Below are 16,031 nucleotides of genomic sequence, written 5' to 3' on the forward strand. Positions count from 1 at the left end.
AGAAATACCGAAAATATTGCCTTTGTTATCCGGCTTTCCTCATTGCGCGTTGCGTGAAATGCCTCCCTCGGTGTATGTGGCTAACACGCTTTGAGATTCCGACCTAAAATAAAAGATGTGAAAGGAAGAAGGATTCGAATTTGCAATGCTAACAGTTCAATTTCTTCAAGTGTCCAGCCCTTCTGCCACCAAATTAGTGCCCATACAGCTTCCCTAGCTTTCCACCTCTGAGGACGCTATAATAGGTGTACAATCTAACCCTGGTATGTTTGTTACTTTGGTACAAAAAACGCCCATCTCCACTCGAGAGCCCCCGAAAGTGAAGAAGTGTTCGATTTTCCGGTGATTTTTAAATAGATAGGCACTAGATGGGGACTACCCTTTTGTATTTTCCAAGCTTGGAGGTCTTCAAGGAGACGGATGGAGGCATAAAAAGAGGCTTTTGTGGTATCACACCCTGGTCATTGTTAGTCGCTCGAAACAAAAACTCGAAGGAAGCTAATAAGAGCTCTATATCTCCCCTGTTCAACCCATGGCCGAAGAACCAAACTACATAACAAACATACCAGCATTATATTGTAGTGTGGCTTTGAAGGGAGACGTGAGCCACAATTGGTCGAAGTTGATGAGTTGTTCTTCGGTGCGTGATTGGTCACGTCTTTGTAGGTGAGCTGGTGGCAGCTGAGGCTGTGTCACCGGCTGGGTTGACAACCTTTGGGTTTACATCCAGTGTGTCCAGATTTCACAACCCTTCAGATTTACTCTTCTCTCTCTTTCTTCATTGTCATGTATTTGTTTCTCAAGTCGCACATCAATAATACATACCTACCTTCGCCGCTTAAAGCGAAATACCACCTACCTTAGGCAAGCGTCAGCCATAACCTCACGCAAACACTCGTTCGCAATGTCCCCCAAAATCTTATCAGACTCCGAGTCCCACATGAACCAGTCTCTCTCCTCTCCAGGAGATACGCCGTCGTCATCAACTGATCGTAAAGTGTCGGTCTTCACCGAAAATTATCCTTACGAGCCTCTCCCGTCCGATAGACACATCCGCCTCCTCCGCTTTGAGCCCCCAGTATCCTCTTCTACTCAAAACATTCCACTCATCTCAGCTACACTTCAAGTCAGCTGGGCAGGTCCAGGATGTCGTGATCCTTCCTCCTACCAACCGTATAAAGCCCTCTCTTATGAATGGGGCTCTCCCCCTTCAAACCCCTCAGACGCTCGGACGATGCTTCTCGACAACCACCCCATCCATATCCGCCAAAATCTTCATGACGCTCTTCACAGCATCCTCCACAACCATGAAAAACTCTATGGTACATCACCTTTCTATCTTTGGGTGGACGCCCTTTGCATTAACCAGCTTGATGATCGGGAAAAGGGCCGCCAGGTCCAGTTGATGAAAACCATCTACGAGGCCGCAGAGATGGTGATTGTTTGGTTGGGAAAGGGAACAGCGTGCACTGATGAAGCTATGGCATTACTGAAGATGAAAGAAGGGGATCTACATAAGTATGTCAGAGAAGGGAATCTTAGCTGGAAGGAACGTCAGGGGCTCACGGACCTATATTGCGACGCGACATACTGGAGGAGAGTATGGATCTTGCAGGAGTTTGCACTGGCAAGGGACTATGTGATTTTATGCAATCGGGCATTTGTTACGAAGGAATGTTTCGAGTCGGGGCTGAGTATTGCCAAATGGTGGTCAATAAGAGGGCCTCGAGACAAGTCGGGCACTGAGGCGCATACGAACTGGCCAGCGCAGGATTTAGTCTACAGAGCTCCGGTGGAACGAATGATTGCGCTTGGCGGCTTGCTCGCAAGGACACCAGGGCCAACCCTTGATAACTGGCTGGATATAGTGTGCATTCACGGTTTCAAGGCAACAGATCCCAGGGATTATGTCTTCGCAATATTGGGGATCTCGCGTGATGGAGACGAGATAGTGCCCGACTATGAGCTGTCAACGACAGAGGTATATTGTATGGCTATCTCAACCCGGGAAGCGAGGTCTAGAATCTCGTACGATGAGAACTTCTCCTACCGAGATTGGGCAGATCTCATGGGAATTTCACGGGATCGGGCCCGGAAACTACAGCAAAAACTGGAAGAAGAAGAGGAAGATATGTCAAGCCTAGAAGATCAGGACATGTGGGATTCAGATCTTGAGTTCATTTGATCCTCTGAACTTGGGGTTACTATGTTTGAGATACCAAAGTTTCCAATACGCTTTCCTCTTCGACAAAAACAAATTCCCGGGCTACAAATCACACTATATTTGCGAGTTGCGTACACTCTCTCTAACTTGGCTCTAATATAACTTCCTATACAATAGATCAATGCCAGAACCACTTGCATTTATGGGTACAATACCCTCAGTTTCATGTTTCCTACTCAGACAAACGGTCTCCCCGGTTTCTCTCACGTCTTGTGTGCCTCTGAATACAAGTACATCTGAAATTCTTTCCTCGAGGCTCGTCTTCCAAAAATGTTTATACTATGCCTCAGGGTTCGATGCATCAAGTATTCTGTTCGCTGAATAGTATCGATTATTGGAACATAACACACGTGTTCGTGATAGGCCAGCCATGTACCAGCTTATGTCATAGACTCCTTCAAGAAAATTATGGTACACCTGATACCGTCACCTGACGTCTGTAGCATTGCGGAGTGAGTACAGAGCAAGTGAATGCTTCGTTTCAATACCAAGCGCTCTTCCGACAAGATGCCCAGAAATCACATCTTCGATCTGACTTCGAGTCAACAGACAATTGAATGACTAGGTAGCGAATCAACATACATTTTGCATCTTATTGTTCAAACGTCGCATGGAGAATAAGAGGAAGTGGTCCCGTCCGTTGCCCCAGAAACCCTATTCTAAGATTTCCCCTTCCGCCTTTCGACGACCTTGACCCGTCCGTTACTTACACCCCGCGCTCCAATAACAGCTCAATGACCTCCTGGAGAAATATCAAACGGTGGATTTGGAAACTGCCCAACAAAAGTTATTGAGTGATTCTTGAGCGTCAAGTGACCCACTCACCGCACGTACTTCCTCATCTGTCCCTTAGGCATATCTTTATCTTTCAACATAACCTCACTTTTCGTGCCCCTTTCTCACCTTGCTTTGAAATCAGAGGCAACAACCCGTCGAGTGCGGTACAGCATCACCATCGATTCACGTTTGCGCTAGAGTAAGTCAACGAGTGTCCCTTCGCGCAAAGAACTGTCTTGATCTTGCCAGGTGATGGAGTGTCGTCACCAACTTTCACCTCATTTCGTCGTATTGACGCCGATATTTTTGCTTCGAGTCACATCGTCATTATCGCGAGTCGCCTTTTCTCGTGAAAGTTCGACAAACAACTTTGACTTCTCCCTCATTCTGGGCACATCTCCCATACTGTCAAACAATCAAGATCACCTCAAGCCATCTGTTGTCTTGATCTGACAGTCAGTTGACGGATCAACGCTGACCTTTCACCTCCGGTCTTTTTAGCCGCAACAACAAAACGGGTCGATACTCCGGTGAAAGAGAGGAAAGAGCCCCATCCTTTAATCTTCTAAAAGCGCAAGACTTGCCGAACAAGACGACGGAGCAAAGACAACCCCTCCAAGGACAAATTCCAAAATGGGCGGTACAAGAAAGTCACCCACCAAGCTGGGCCAGTCACCCGCGGTCAAGTCCCATCACGCCCGCGTCAACTCCGCCTCCAGTGCCGCTTTCGCCGGACCCTCGACCCCTTCTAGACCTGCTGGCGGTGGCGGCGCAAAGAAGGACGAGGGCACACCAGCGAAGGAGTGGAACTTCACCTACCTTCCCCCGAGTCACGAAGAGCGCAAGAAGAACGGCCGCGTCGAAGGCAGAAACTTGATTACCTGGAGCCGTAAGTACTATACCCTCCCCCCCCCCCCCCCCCCCCCCACCCCCACGCCGTCCAACAACATCGCCGCGGGTAATCAACCCCATATACCCCAAGCCACAACAACTAACCCCTCTGTCTTCTCTCCTTCTTCGCAGGCCCCCGCATGGCCGAGAAACTCCTCCTTCACATCCAATACGAATGCAGCCGCTACCGCGTCGATATCCCCTGGGACTCCATCGCCCATCGCCTGCACCCGGGCTCAACGGGAAGCGCCATCCACCAGCACCTCAACCGACTGCGCAGCCACCTGATCGCCGAGGGCCACTTGGTCCCGCCCATCTGCCAGAAACCGGGTTCCCGCGTCTTTGTCGACCCGCACGTCCGCGGCTACGTCCGTGCCAACCAGGAGAACCCGGATGATCAGCTCACGACTAGGGCTGTCCGGTTTGATGAGCCGATGGAGGATAGGAAGTTTAACCTGCCGGATGCTGTGGAGAACTTTGGAAGAGGTGGTGGTGGTGGTGGTGGAGGAGGAGGCAGCAGTGCTGGTACCCCTCGTGGCAGCGGCACTGGCACCCCTCGCGGTGCCCGTGGTGGTATCTTGGCGGGTGTTGGTCCCATTGGTGATGGCAGCTCTGGCGGTAGTGGTGGTGGTGGTGGTGGACGCATGAGAGCTAGCCGTGGCAGCGCTCGGGGTGTCGTCAAGATCAAACGCGAGCCTTCGCCTGACCCGGCTGATCTTGATTCTGATGAGGAGTACCGCCCGGGTACTAAGAAGGCTCCCAAGTCGGCCAGTCGCCGGTCGGCTAGGGCTAAGAAGCAGGTCACTGCTCGCTCTACCTATGCTGACGAAGATGATGATGACATGGGGGGTTACGGCGCGCCTCATCAGTCTGTCGAGTATCAACAGGGCGAAGCTGATGTTGCTGATGATGAGGGCGAAGCTGAGGATTACGGTGCTGAGGCCGATGAGTATTATTTGCGTTATGACTCGGAGAATGATGGCCAAGGTGCCGGTGCTGGTGGTGGTGCCGGTAACGGTAACCGTAACGGTAATGGTAGTGTCCCTTCGTATGTTCCTCAGTTTGAGGATGAGGGCGAAGATGCTGATGTAAGTTTCCCAACTCGTCCTCCTCCAACACTACCATCTAGCCTGTTTGTTGACCCGTTTCCCCCCATAGTTCGAGGGTCTCGATTCTCCCCCCAAGCCCGCTCCAGCGCGCACAACGAACCACAACGGCTATACCAGCAACGAATATCGCCTCCCTCCCATCACCAACCTCATGCGCGACGCGGATGCCGCCGGCGATGACTACAACGAGCCAGTCTACAGCGATCCCCGCTCTCCTCTGGGTCTGAGCGGCGCTTCTGACGTGCTGGGTAAGGCCCCCTTGATGCGGCCCGATTTTTACAACTTCGCCAGTGCCTTGCATTCGGGAAATGGAAATTATCATTCTCAGTCCACACAGGACAGCAGCAGCCACGGCGGTCATGGTCAGGAAAGCCAGTACTCCCATGCCTTGAGCCAACAGGGTCAGTTCCAGGACCCTTTCTTGGGCCAGAACCGCGCGTCCAGCAAAGGCGGCCACATGTTTGACTTTCAGTCTGAGCCGGACGATGATGATGATGAGCGTGAGCAGTCACCTTCCAAGAGGGCGAAGCATGCTTGATATGATCGTTGCCGCTAGACCGCCACAAAGTCTGGGATTTACTGTGGCGGATTCCAATTATCTTGTTTCTTCAGTTTTCTTTGCTGTCTTTTTCTCCTTGCGGTTGATGTGGCTTGGTTTGTTTATTCCAGTCTGTCGTCAGGCATTATGGCAGAGAAAGAATACTCACGCAAACTGAGCTTTTTGAACCAAAGGGATGAGCCAGCTTATTATGTTTCTCTTTTGATTTGGTTGCGGACTCTTTGCCGATCTTTGTCGATCCATCACAGGAAAAACAAGAGGAAGAAAGAAGAGAGAGAAAAGGAGAAAGAAAAAAAAAGAAAAGAAAAATAAGAGAGAGAGAGAAAAAGGACGAAAACAACAAATTACCAGAGAACCATCAAGGCAGGGGATGGCGTTAAGGGGTTCTACCAGTGGTGAGCGCGGTATGATAACAATCGGTTAAGTATGAGGGGTCAAGCCAACATAACTCTCACGGACATGTCGTCGGTGGTCGAAGGACTTTGCGTCTTAGACGGAGGAATGGGGGGCAAAGATGGAGGTTCAAGCTCAGCATTTAGAGGCGTTGGAGGTCATCGTGATTACCTTGCTGAGACTGTTGCGTTCGTACTTTCGGTTCATCTATAGTGCAGTGTGGTGGAAAGTTTGTCATCCATGGGCTCACGTTAGCTTTTTATGCTGCACTTGAAACTAGAAGAAATCGGGTACCCGAAGCTGGCATCATAGTTTAGAGCTCAAACTCAAAGAGAAGCACTTACAAACAACTCCGTTCGTCGAAAGGCATACGTGGATGTCCAGTGAATGTAACCGCATAGGGTATACTTGATATGCCGGCGCTGGATCCACATTGTCGTATGGTTCCTATATCTCGTAGCTGATGGGATGATGAACGCTAATCCAAACACATGGAAGACCAACGCGACACAACAGATCAATATCAGCGTTATGGTCAATACAAAAAAGAGACAAGCAGTAGAAGTGAAAAAGTCGAGTCTTTGAGGAGGTGGAAGAGAGTGTCCACCTAACTGCAATGGAGTCATCTACTTTGACGTTCGGCGAGAATTGGCCAATCGAGGTGAGTACTGTTAACGCCAATTGTTAACAATTGATATGATGGGGTCACAACTGAGGGAGAGAGAGGTAAAGTAGAGCATAAATGTACATATGCTATGAACCCAAAAAATATTCAGGGAGAGTTCTGATATGAGTGGTCTTCCGGTTGAGACATGGGAAAAGAGCAATCAAGGCTTGTGATTGGCTCCTCAATTTTCATGTTAGGGACGTATTATACCGAAAGGACTGGAGCACTAGAGTAGTCAACTCTTTCAGAGTCCAATGAAGGGAATGAAGTGATCTCAGGTACCAGTTTCATGCCAGTTGTAAAACCAGAGTCCGCACACCTCAACACACATATGGAGACGCAGACATGATGAAGGAGAAAACAAGATCAAATGCCATATTGCAATCCCGTTGTCTGCTCCAACATGGTTGATGGGGATCAAGAAGCAAAGCAGGCGTGTAGGATGGGCCGAACAGGGATGTGTAGGAATGGGTCACGAACTTGAAGTTGTCGAGATCCCAGAGCATATGCACAAACTAGGAGTTGTGTCCGAATATTTCGGCCTGTGACTGCTGATGCCGGGGATGCCGAGTCGTGAAAGGCCGGTCGGTGTTGAGGCTCAAGTGGGAGGAGACGGGTTTGCCAAGACCGACCAAGACGGTCCAGGGGGGTTCGGTTGCCGGGTAATTCTGGGGACTGCCTGCCGAGAGCGAGGTGCTTCCCCGGGGAAGAGGAGCGACTTTGTTGACATGGAAATGCATGGACGTCAGAGGATCCATCGTGCCGCTTACTCACCGGCCGTCGTTGTCTGAATGTCTAGATGAACTGGCCATTCTTGATCAATTCGATCCAAACCGTCTCGAGGCAGTTGACAGTCAAGAAAAGGGTGTGAGCCTCAAAGTTGCGTGTCCATTTTGTCAAGTCAGGACCTCGATATGCTGCGCGACATAAACACCGCGAGTGCCAGTGGTAGTGGTGAATGAGGGGGAATGATTGCTCACACACTGTTGGGGACTCCCTCCCAGCAGCCAATGGTGGGGTGCAGATGGTTCCAGAAACAGCGACAGCAGCGGAAATGGAGGAAAGCCAGCAAGCCGCTAACCCACAAGCGACTAGCGGCAGCGGGGAGCTCGGGCCTTTGGAGATGTTTAAGTCCAGCATTTTTTTCGAACGCCGACACGCCCACGGCCGCACTTTTCTTCCCCAGTTCTTTCGGCAGTCCGCGATCCTAGCTTTCCTTTGCTCTCTTTTCCCCTGAAGTCAACCGTGATACCCCCGTCATCCTTCTTTTTTCTCTGTTTGTAGTTTCCTTCCTTCACACAATACCCCCAAAATGCAGCGCGCGTTGACCAGAGCTTCCGTCGGCAAGGCGGCCACTCGTCTTCCTGCCCAGCAGCTCCGCTTTGCTCACAAGGTACGATCCGGGTCCCGGCCATGCCGTCATGGCTATCCGATGACAATTGGCGCATACTGACAGCTCCCACACAGGAGCTCAAGTTCGGTGTTGAGGGCCGTGCCGCTCTCCTCGCCGGTGTCGAGACCCTCGCCAAGGCCGTTGCCACCACTCTCGGTCCCAAGGGCCGCAATGTCCTCATCGAGTCCAGCTTCGGCTCCCCCAAGATTACCAAGGGTTAGTATACCATGTCTCGGGGTGCGATAGGGAAACATGGCATGTGTGTCAGAGTGACTAACCCCTCCCACCCAACAGATGGTGTCACCGTCGCCAAGTCCATCAGCCTGAAGGACAAGTTCGAGAACCTCGGTGCCCGCCTCATCCAGGAGGTCGCCGGCAAGACCAACGAGGTCGCCGGTGACGGTACCACCTCCGCCACCGTCCTCGCCCGCGCCATCTTTTCCGAGACCGTCAAGAACGTCGCTGCCGGCTGCAACCCCATGGATCTCCGCCGCGGTATCCAGGCTGCCGTCGAGGCCGTCGTCGAGTACCTCCAGGCCAACAAGCGCGATGTCACCACCTCCGAGGAGGTTGCCCAGGTCGCCACCATCTCCGCCAACGGCGACAAGCACATTGGTGAGCTGATTGCCTCGGCCATGGAGAAGGTTGGCAAGGAGGGTGTCATCACCTGCAAGGAGGGCAAGACTCTCTACGACGAGCTCGAGGTTACCGAGGGTATGCGCTTCGACCGCGGCTACGTCTCCCCCTACTTCATCACCGACCCCAAGTCCCAGAAGGTCGAGTTCGAGAAGCCCCTGATCCTTCTCTCCGAGAAGAAGATCTCCCAGGCCTCCGACATCATCCCCGCCCTTGAGATCTCCAGCCAGACCCGCCGCCCCCTCGTCATCATTGCCGAGGACATTGACGGTGAGGCTCTTGCTGTCTGCATTCTCAACAAGCTTCGCGGCCAGCTCCAGGTCGCCGCCGTCAAGGCCCCCGGCTTCGGTGACAACCGCAAGTCCATCCTTGGCGACATTGCCGTCCTGACCAACGGTACCGTCTTCACCGACGAGCTCGACGTCAAGCTCGAGAAGGCCACCCCCGACATGCTCGGCTCCACCGGCTCCATCACCATCACCAAGGACGACACCATCATCCTTAACGGCGAGGGCTCCAAGGATGCCATTGCCCAGCGCTGCGAGCAGATCCGCGGCGTCATGGCTGATCCCTCCACCTCCGAGTACGAGAAGGAGAAGCTCCAGGAGCGTCTCGCCAAGCTCTCTGGCGGTGTCGCCGTCATCAAGGTCGGCGGTGCCTCCGAGGTTGAGGTCGGTGAGAAGAAGGACCGCTTCGTCGATGCTCTCAACGCCACCCGCGCTGCCGTTGAGGAGGGTATCCTCCCCGGTGGTGGTACTGCCCTCATCAAGGCTTCCGTCCACGCTCTCAAGAACGTCAAGCCCGCCAACTTCGACCAGCAGCTCGGTGTCACCATTGTCCGCAACGCCATCACCCGCCCTGCCAAGACCATCATTGAGAACGCCGGTCTCGAGGGCTCCGTCGTTGTCGGTAAGCTCACTGACGAGTTCGCCAACGACTTCAACAAGGGCTTCGACTCGGCCAAGGCCGAGTACGTCGACATGATCCAGGCCGGTATCCTCGACCCCCTCAAGGTCGTCCGCACTGGTCTCGTTGACGCCTCCGGTGTCGCCTCCCTCCTCGGTACCACTGAGGTTGCCATTGTTGAGGCTCCCGAGGAGAAGGGCCCCGCTCCCATGGGTGGCATGGGCGGCATGGGCGGCATGGGTGGCATGATGTAAGAAGGACAAGGAAATTACAAACTACAACTGTGAATCAGGAGATGAACAATGTGTCTTTTTCTTTATTTTTACCTTTGATTTATGGCGACAACATGGGTTTGGGGGGCATCGGGCTTGGTGTTATCACGGACTGTAAAAAATGTGTGTCATGTAACTTTCTCTCCTCTCTTCCTTTTCTCTTGGTGTGTTCTTACTAGCATATTCCGGCGGGCATTGTTTGGATGATGATGATGCTCCTTGTACTATAATCTACGGACCACAGAAGAGGGTTAGAGTAGAGCAAATCATGAGAATGAATGAAACTGTACAATACTGCTACTGATGTCTCCTTGAATAATCCGAAAGCTGTGCAGCCATAGTTTTGGAGGATGCGTACCATTTCTTGGAATATTACGCATTCACTTTTAGGCAGCTGTAGATAGTGTTCAGCGAAGCTGATGCATTACTAGGCAGAGATATCTTTTGACACTCGATTGTCTGGCATGCTGACATTGAAGCCTAAAAGTCCGAAAAAAGTTGCGTTGCCATGGTGGCTGTAAGATATCAAGATGGGTTGTCAGAACTTGGAAACGCATTTGTGAATTGGATGAAGGTCGATGTGATGGGAGCTTGGGCCAATCATTTGGTGGTGGTGGTTCACAGAGGTTGACGAATTCAAGGTAAGGTGGAACAGAAATTGCATGGTGCAACACTGAAACGGCGCCAAGTAAACATGTTTTAAGTGTAGTGGGACTCTTTTACCAGGTGGCAGTCTCCCCGTCGCTGCAGAGGCCCAGAGCTGTCAACTCGGTGTGCAAGCCACATGGCCAACTGAACCGTCTGCTTTCGTTTCGCAGACGACAACGAACTCGACATGGAGACAGCACTCAGCTTCAGGGCAGCCCAGTTGTTGAAGACGGACCTGACTGTCGACGGAACACCAAGCAACCCCACCATCTCATAAGGATTCCATCCAGGCGGAGGCTCCCCCCCTCCATCGACATCCACCTCAACCTCTCCATCCAGCCTCCATCCAGTTTCATTACCTCTACCGTTTTCACTTCTGTAATTTCAAGATCCAACAGGTAACTACCCACTGATGCCTGGCGGCTACAAATCCTTTCGATTACCGAGAACGATAAACGCGCGTTGAGGGAGGTGACTGTCGAGAGCCAGTGTAAAAGACGACGTACTCATTTCCCTGGTGGTGAAACGTAATCTCATCGAGAGCTTCCCGTGTTGTTCGTCGTTCACGCCGGCCACCCCTGCTCTGGTCGGTATCATCAGTTCATCACAGCTTTTGCGAGCTCGTGAAAGACGCAAATCACCTCGCTGTGACAGAAGAACCAAGTGTACATGGCTGATGAACGCACAATGGAAGCTCTCCTATTTACTCTCTATGGAAGGTAGGCAGGCATGGGAACTACCTACACTACTAGGTATCACGCCGGCATCGTTCACTTTGAGGGTACGTACCACTGGTATCGACGTCGAGCGGGATCCACTCTGCACCGTCCCTCTCCGTCCGCCTGTTAGGTGGGAGCCCACACCCAAAGTGACGGACGGGACGGAGGAGTCCACAATGCTGTTCACTGGCCAGCAGCTGCCCTGCTTTGTGAAGGGGGACTGGGGCTGATGTTGGAGCTGTGGTGTTGTGTTGGAGCAGATTAGAGGGTCAGATTGGCAGCGAGGTGCCCATCCACTGCCCAGTGGCGGGCCGGTGCTTAGAATAGTAGTTGTGTGGTCAACGAATGGTGGCATTCGTCGGCGCCCTGGCCTCTCTCTGCCTGGCTGCTGGCTGACGGCGCCCGGGAATGGAACCCCTCGCTCCTTTCGCGTCAGGCTCCCAACATTCAAGTTCAGGTCTCTTCCCAAAAGCTCTCTTCCCGGTCTCCGTCCCCCGTCCCCGTCCTTGCTTCCTCGTGTTGACAACTCCCGGTTCTCTACCTTTTACATACAACGGAACCATCCCATAGCCCTCTTCCTACCTAATTGTACGTACGTATAATCGCCAGCGAGGTTAGCTTGACCGAGTTGTAGCCTTGCCGCCGTGTGCTCCAGTTTACAGTTCCAGTCCCCTTGCCGCCGCCTTTTCCAGTTCGAGTTCCATTTCCATGTTGCTACCCCTCGCCTCGCTCCGCCCCCCGACTGCCTTTTCTACCGTCCGTCCCTGTTGTGCTGACCCGACCCGACTGACTGACAACCTTCCCGCGCCATCCAGCTTTCGGCTCCCCTCTCCACATATAACGCTCGCCCCCCCATTCTCGCGATCGATTCACCCATCGTCGTCGACTTTTTGACAAGAACACTTTTACAAAACCACCACATCACAACCTGACATCATGGTAAATCATTCTCTCCTGCCCTCCCCCCTTTCCCAACGCGCGCCGCCCCCCGCACTCTGCTGTGCAACATGTCGCTGACTTCTTTGCCTTGTCGCAGTCTCAATCTGGGTTAGTCCTCCATGAACTTGCTACATCCTGCCCCCCTCCCCGCCATTTTGCTTGCCTGCCCCTGGATCATCCTCACCGATGGATTCAGGAACCGCAATAACTTGACGCTACCCTATCGCCGCCTTGCCCGCCCGTTGCCCGTCCGTTGCCGCGATGCAACCAGCCCATTATCTCGAGATCCCTCCATCCTATATCACGCAGCAGCGACAGAGTTGCATCTGGCGGCGGGTAGCTAGCGCGCTGGGACATGGGGAGCGGGACCCGCAAAAGACAGCAACAACAGCATCGACAACACGCAATACATGGAAGAACTCAGAATGGCTAACGTACTCTGCTTGCGTCACTCTACAGAGTTCAGGTCGACCCCGAGTGCCGGAGGGCTTTCGACAAGCTGATGTCCCGTCAGCTCAGGTACATCATCTACAAGCTTTCGGACGACTTCAAGGAGATTGTCATTGAGAGCACCAGCGAGGGCGCCACCGAGAACTACGACGAGTTCCGCGAGAAGCTCGTCAACGCCCAGACTAAGAGCGCTACTGTAGGTCCTTTCTTTCCCTGGTGACTGGTTGCTGCCAGTGTCGCAACCAACTCCCAGCCCAATCCAGCCCAGAATGCGAAAGAGAACTATACGGACCCTCGATACCACTACCTCCTACCTGCCCATCCTCACTCTTATAGTCCCTTTCCATCGCGGGCAAATACTTGTCTTGTTTATTCTCCTGCCTGGAAAGGACAAAAAGGGGGAGGACGGGAGGAGGGGTCTTGGGATTGAGGGGTTCTTTCACAAAAAGGCGGTTAGACACAGGGGACTGCCAAGACATGTCAACCCCCTGTCGTGGCATGTTCTGTGGACTTGATCGAACGGAGGAACATGATTATCTTCGGGAGAGCGCCGATCGCTAATGAACCACAACCGTTACAGGGCGCCATCAGCAAGGGTCCCCGATATGCCGTCTACGATTTCGAGTACAAGCTTGCTTCTGGCGAGGGTTCCCGCAACAAGGTGACCTTTATCGCCTGGTCCCCCGATGATGCTGGCATCAAGGTGCGTTCATCTTTTTGCTTTCTTCCGACTTTTTTTTAGAATATATATTTCCCGAAGCGAGCAACCCAAGCTTACTGACTCTCCCCGCCAAAAATAAACAGTCCAAGATGGTCTACGCCTCTTCCAAGGAGGCCCTCAAGCGCTCTCTCAGCGGTATCGCTGTCGAGCTCCAGGCCAACGAGCAGGACGACATCGAGTACGAACAGATTATCAAGACCGTGAGCAAGGGTACTGCCGCATAGATTTTTCCATAATCATATTAAGAACAGAGAGAGACGAGAAGAGAAGAGAGATGAGTTGTTGTTGATGTTGTTGCGCGTTGCGAACATAGTCGAAAGATGGTGTCCCTTATGTTGCTGTCGCTGTCGGCGTTGTTGTAATGACAATATAAACCACACGCTACTTATTTTGTACTTCCCAAATACCATTTACCACATCCAGACTACCACCGCCTCTCCTCAACTTACTTTACTTTTATGTTACTATTCACGTTAGTTTGGAGATGTCAAATGTTCTGCTCTGTTTACACTTGCGAGGAGTTCAGTTTCTAATGCCGATGTCTAGGTACGCTACCAAGGTCGAGTCTATGAATGAAAAAGTCGAATACCTACCTTGACGTTCCCGGTCTAGCTCTGCAACTTTGTCAACAGCATTCTTCGTTTGTTTTTTCGTACCTTGGGAGAGCCCGCCCACCTCAAGGTAATAACGTGTCTCCCCCCGTAAATCTTATCGGGGATAAACCGATAGATCTATGTTAAGAGTAGCAGATCTGAAGACAGGGTGGGACTTCGTGAACATGTTGATCTGTACAAACCCACATATATTTTCACTACATCGCTATAATCACCGGTGTTTGCAAAGTAGAAGGTGTATTTTTTGTAGCAGTTTATGCCCCAGGAGCGCACATCGGTTGGCTCTTTTAAGAAACTTTAGCTCTCTTCAGTTACAGTGGACAGCCTTATTGCTTGAACATCGGATTGATCACCTCACTCATTCATCGCTTCATCACATTATCACAATCATCACTTCAATTTCCACTCACATCTTGACCACTTCCCCTTTATCACTTCATGTCTCTTCAAAGTACTCCTTTCATCAGTGTCGTTAAAAGAGTAATTATTTGCTAGTCATCCTAACCGATCCTCGACATCAATTCAACAATTCACTTCACAGCGTCCTACTTCATCAGCACTCCTAGGAAATCCTTTAGCCATCCATTATCTCTCTCCAAGTATCCACGGCTTCTCGTCATTTCACGTCTCTCCTTCCTCGAACTCATGAATACTGATGCCGTGGCGGACTAACTGTAACCAACCCAAAGAATCTACTACTACTACTACTTACTTCCCACTCCAAGCCCCCCTAAACCTACCCACCACCTCCTCCGCCGTCTTCTCGTCCCTTATCCGCTGCTGCAAATAACCCTTCAGATCCTCCCAGAACTCTTCCGTCTCCAGCACCGCCGGACCACTGAGTCCTTGCGCTACTGGTCCTGCCGCTGCCTCTTTACTTTCCTGTGTAGCATCCTTCATCTCCACCTCGGGCGACTCCGACACCTCCACCTTTGTTTCACTTGCATTCACATCGGCCTTAGCAGCCAACCTAGCCTCCCTCGCCGCTTTCGCCTCTGCTGAATCAAACGTCGCTTGCCCACCCATCACCATCAGACTAAGCTCTAGTTCTCCCCCTCCCTCCGGTACTGAACCAGAAAGAACCTCCTTCAGAGACTTGACGTCGCCCACAGGTTTCTTGTTAAACAAGACCTTCAATTTCTCCACTGGCATGCCTGTCTCTTGGGAAACGAACGTCTTGATGTCGAGGATCGAAGTGGTGGCGAGCGGTTGAGGAGTCGGGAGGGAGAGGGAGAGGGTGGGGTTACGGGCGGAACGGATGTGGACTACCACTGCTGCTGCTGCGGCGTCGCCCGAGGATGGGGTAGCGGCGCCAGGGGTGGTTGAGGTGCTGGTGCCGGTGGAAGCGGCGGAGGCGGGGGTTGAGCCCGGAGCGGGAGCGGGCCGAGAAGATGGCTTGCGGAAGGGGCGGAGGGAGGGGTGGTGCGGGAGGATGAACTGTTTGTGGAAAAAAAAAAAGAAGAGAGTTAGCTCACTGGTGTTGATATGATGGGTTTGTCGAAGGGATACTAGGAGGGGGATGGAAGGGGGGGAAGAGGTGACGTAGGTTACTAAAGACAACAAAAAAAACTCACAGGAGTACTGGCAGGATAGGTCCTGGGGTCTTCAACGTGGTCGGCCGAGATCTTGGTCGGCTTGGTGTCCAAGATAGCCAAGAAGGTTTTGGCGAAGGCTACTTCGGTGGCCATTGTGATGGGCGGGCAGCAAGTAGCTGTTGCGATTCGCACGTAGGAATGGTGTTGTTAAGGATTGTCTCGCAACAAGCCCTGGAGCTTCTGGTAGCGCGCAAAGCTGCTGTCTTTCAGCTGTTGGTGTTTGTCGTGATGGTGACGACCGACCGATAATTCTTTGGTGCGTGTATGATTCCGACGCAACGGGTTGTAATGGATCTCTCTCGAGGTGGTTGTTGGTGTTACTTACGCTTGGTGTTGCTAGTACCTATCGGACAACGTCAGTGCTCCTGCCACAAGCTCCCCTCTGTGACGGCGACGGGGACCGGGGCGGGGCCTAGCGGACAGGGGGAGGAGATGAAAGTGGGGTCAAAGCTTTCTTATCTTATCGGAGATGCTTCTCTTGACTTCCAGCCTGTGACCTGTGGTTTGCAACTGACGCA

General features: G+C 52.3%; 5 protein-coding genes across 5 annotated transcripts; 4 read left to right on the forward strand and 1 right to left on the reverse strand.

Annotated features, from left to right (window-relative positions):
• The first annotated feature begins 728 nt into the window (after nt 1-728).
• On the forward strand, nt 729-2,608 carry B0T23DRAFT_382723 (heterokaryon incompatibility protein-domain-containing protein). Its single transcript, XM_062837349.1, has one exon. It carries the CDS (start codon nt 905-907, stop codon nt 2,183-2,185), a length of 1,281 nt encoding a protein of 426 aa, XP_062692084.1. The 5' UTR covers nt 729-904; the 3' UTR covers nt 2,186-2,608.
• A 936-nt stretch (nt 2,609-3,544) lies between these two features.
• Nucleotides 3,545-5,763, forward strand: B0T23DRAFT_172545 (uncharacterized protein). Its single transcript, XM_062832939.1, has 3 exons — nt 3,545-3,890; nt 4,025-4,980; nt 5,051-5,763. The coding sequence occupies exons 1-3, from the start codon at nt 3,635-3,637 to the stop codon at nt 5,537-5,539; spliced, it is 1,701 nt and encodes a 566-aa protein (XP_062692085.1). The 5' UTR covers nt 3,545-3,634; the 3' UTR covers nt 5,540-5,763.
• A 1,909-nt stretch (nt 5,764-7,672) lies between these two features.
• On the forward strand, nt 7,673-10,022 carry B0T23DRAFT_172558 (putative heat-shock protein hsp60). Its single transcript, XM_062832940.1, has 3 exons — nt 7,673-8,013; nt 8,088-8,229; nt 8,308-10,022. The coding sequence occupies exons 1-3, from the start codon at nt 7,933-7,935 to the stop codon at nt 9,807-9,809; spliced, it is 1,725 nt and encodes a 574-aa protein (XP_062692086.1). The 5' UTR covers nt 7,673-7,932; the 3' UTR covers nt 9,810-10,022.
• A 1,737-nt stretch (nt 10,023-11,759) lies between these two features.
• On the forward strand, nt 11,760-13,875 carry B0T23DRAFT_382746 (uncharacterized protein). The gene is made up of 6 exons (XM_062837350.1): nt 11,760-11,885; nt 12,010-12,133; nt 12,231-12,241; nt 12,593-12,779; nt 13,164-13,286; nt 13,388-13,875. Exons 2-6 carry the CDS (start codon nt 12,131-12,133, stop codon nt 13,526-13,528), a joined length of 465 nt encoding a protein of 154 aa, XP_062692087.1. The 5' UTR covers nt 11,760-11,885; nt 12,010-12,130; the 3' UTR covers nt 13,529-13,875.
• Nucleotides 13,876-14,314: 439 nt separating this feature from the next.
• Nucleotides 14,315-15,861, reverse strand: B0T23DRAFT_360697 (cell-cycle control medial ring component). Its single transcript, XM_062836264.1, has 2 exons — nt 15,493-15,861; nt 14,315-15,355 (listed from the first exon to the last, which is right to left on the reverse strand). The coding sequence occupies exons 1-2, from the start codon at nt 15,604-15,606 to the stop codon at nt 14,627-14,629; spliced, it is 843 nt and encodes a 280-aa protein (XP_062692088.1). The 5' UTR covers nt 15,607-15,861; the 3' UTR covers nt 14,315-14,626.
• Between the last annotated feature and the right edge of the window lie 170 nt (nt 15,862-16,031).

The sequence above is a fragment of the Neurospora hispaniola genome, assembly GCF_033458365.1.
Source record: "Neurospora hispaniola strain FGSC 10403 chromosome Unknown B0T23scaffold_5, whole genome shotgun sequence".
Lineage (NCBI taxonomy): Eukaryota > Fungi > Ascomycota > Sordariomycetes > Sordariales > Sordariaceae > Neurospora > Neurospora hispaniola.

Bases quoted from the DNA above. Each gene is read 5' to 3' on its own strand.
- B0T23DRAFT_382723 (XM_062837349.1), top strand. From the start codon at position 905: ATGTCCCCCAAAATCTTATCAGACTCCGAGTCCCACATGAACCAGTCT.
- B0T23DRAFT_172545 (XM_062832939.1), top strand. From the start codon at position 3,635: ATGGGCGGTACAAGAAAGTCACCCACCAAGCTGGGCCAGTCACCCGCG. The intron at 3,891-4,024 runs GTAAGTACTATA...CCTTCTTCGCAG, and splicing joins AAACTTGATTACCTGGAGCC to GCCCCCGCATGGCCGAGAAA. The intron at 4,981-5,050 runs GTAAGTTTCCCA...TTCCCCCCATAG, and splicing joins ATGAGGGCGAAGATGCTGAT to TTCGAGGGTCTCGATTCTCC.
- B0T23DRAFT_172558 (XM_062832940.1), top strand. From the start codon at position 7,933: ATGCAGCGCGCGTTGACCAGAGCTTCCGTCGGCAAGGCGGCCACTCGT. The intron at 8,014-8,087 runs GTACGATCCGGG...GCTCCCACACAG, and splicing joins AGCTCCGCTTTGCTCACAAG to GAGCTCAAGTTCGGTGTTGA. The intron at 8,230-8,307 runs GTTAGTATACCA...CCCACCCAACAG, and splicing joins CTCCCCCAAGATTACCAAGG to ATGGTGTCACCGTCGCCAAG.
- B0T23DRAFT_382746 (XM_062837350.1), top strand. The intron at 12,780-13,163 runs GTAGGTCCTTTC...CAACCGTTACAG, and splicing joins CCCAGACTAAGAGCGCTACT to GGCGCCATCAGCAAGGGTCC. The intron at 13,287-13,387 runs GTGCGTTCATCT...AAAAATAAACAG, and splicing joins CCGATGATGCTGGCATCAAG to TCCAAGATGGTCTACGCCTC.
- B0T23DRAFT_360697 (XM_062836264.1), bottom strand. From the start codon at position 15,606: ATGGCCACCGAAGTAGCCTTCGCCAAAACCTTCTTGGCTATCTTGGAC. The intron at 15,356-15,492 runs GTGAGTTTTTTT...TTCCACAAACAG, and splicing joins CCTATCCTGCCAGTACTCCT to TTCATCCTCCCGCACCACCC.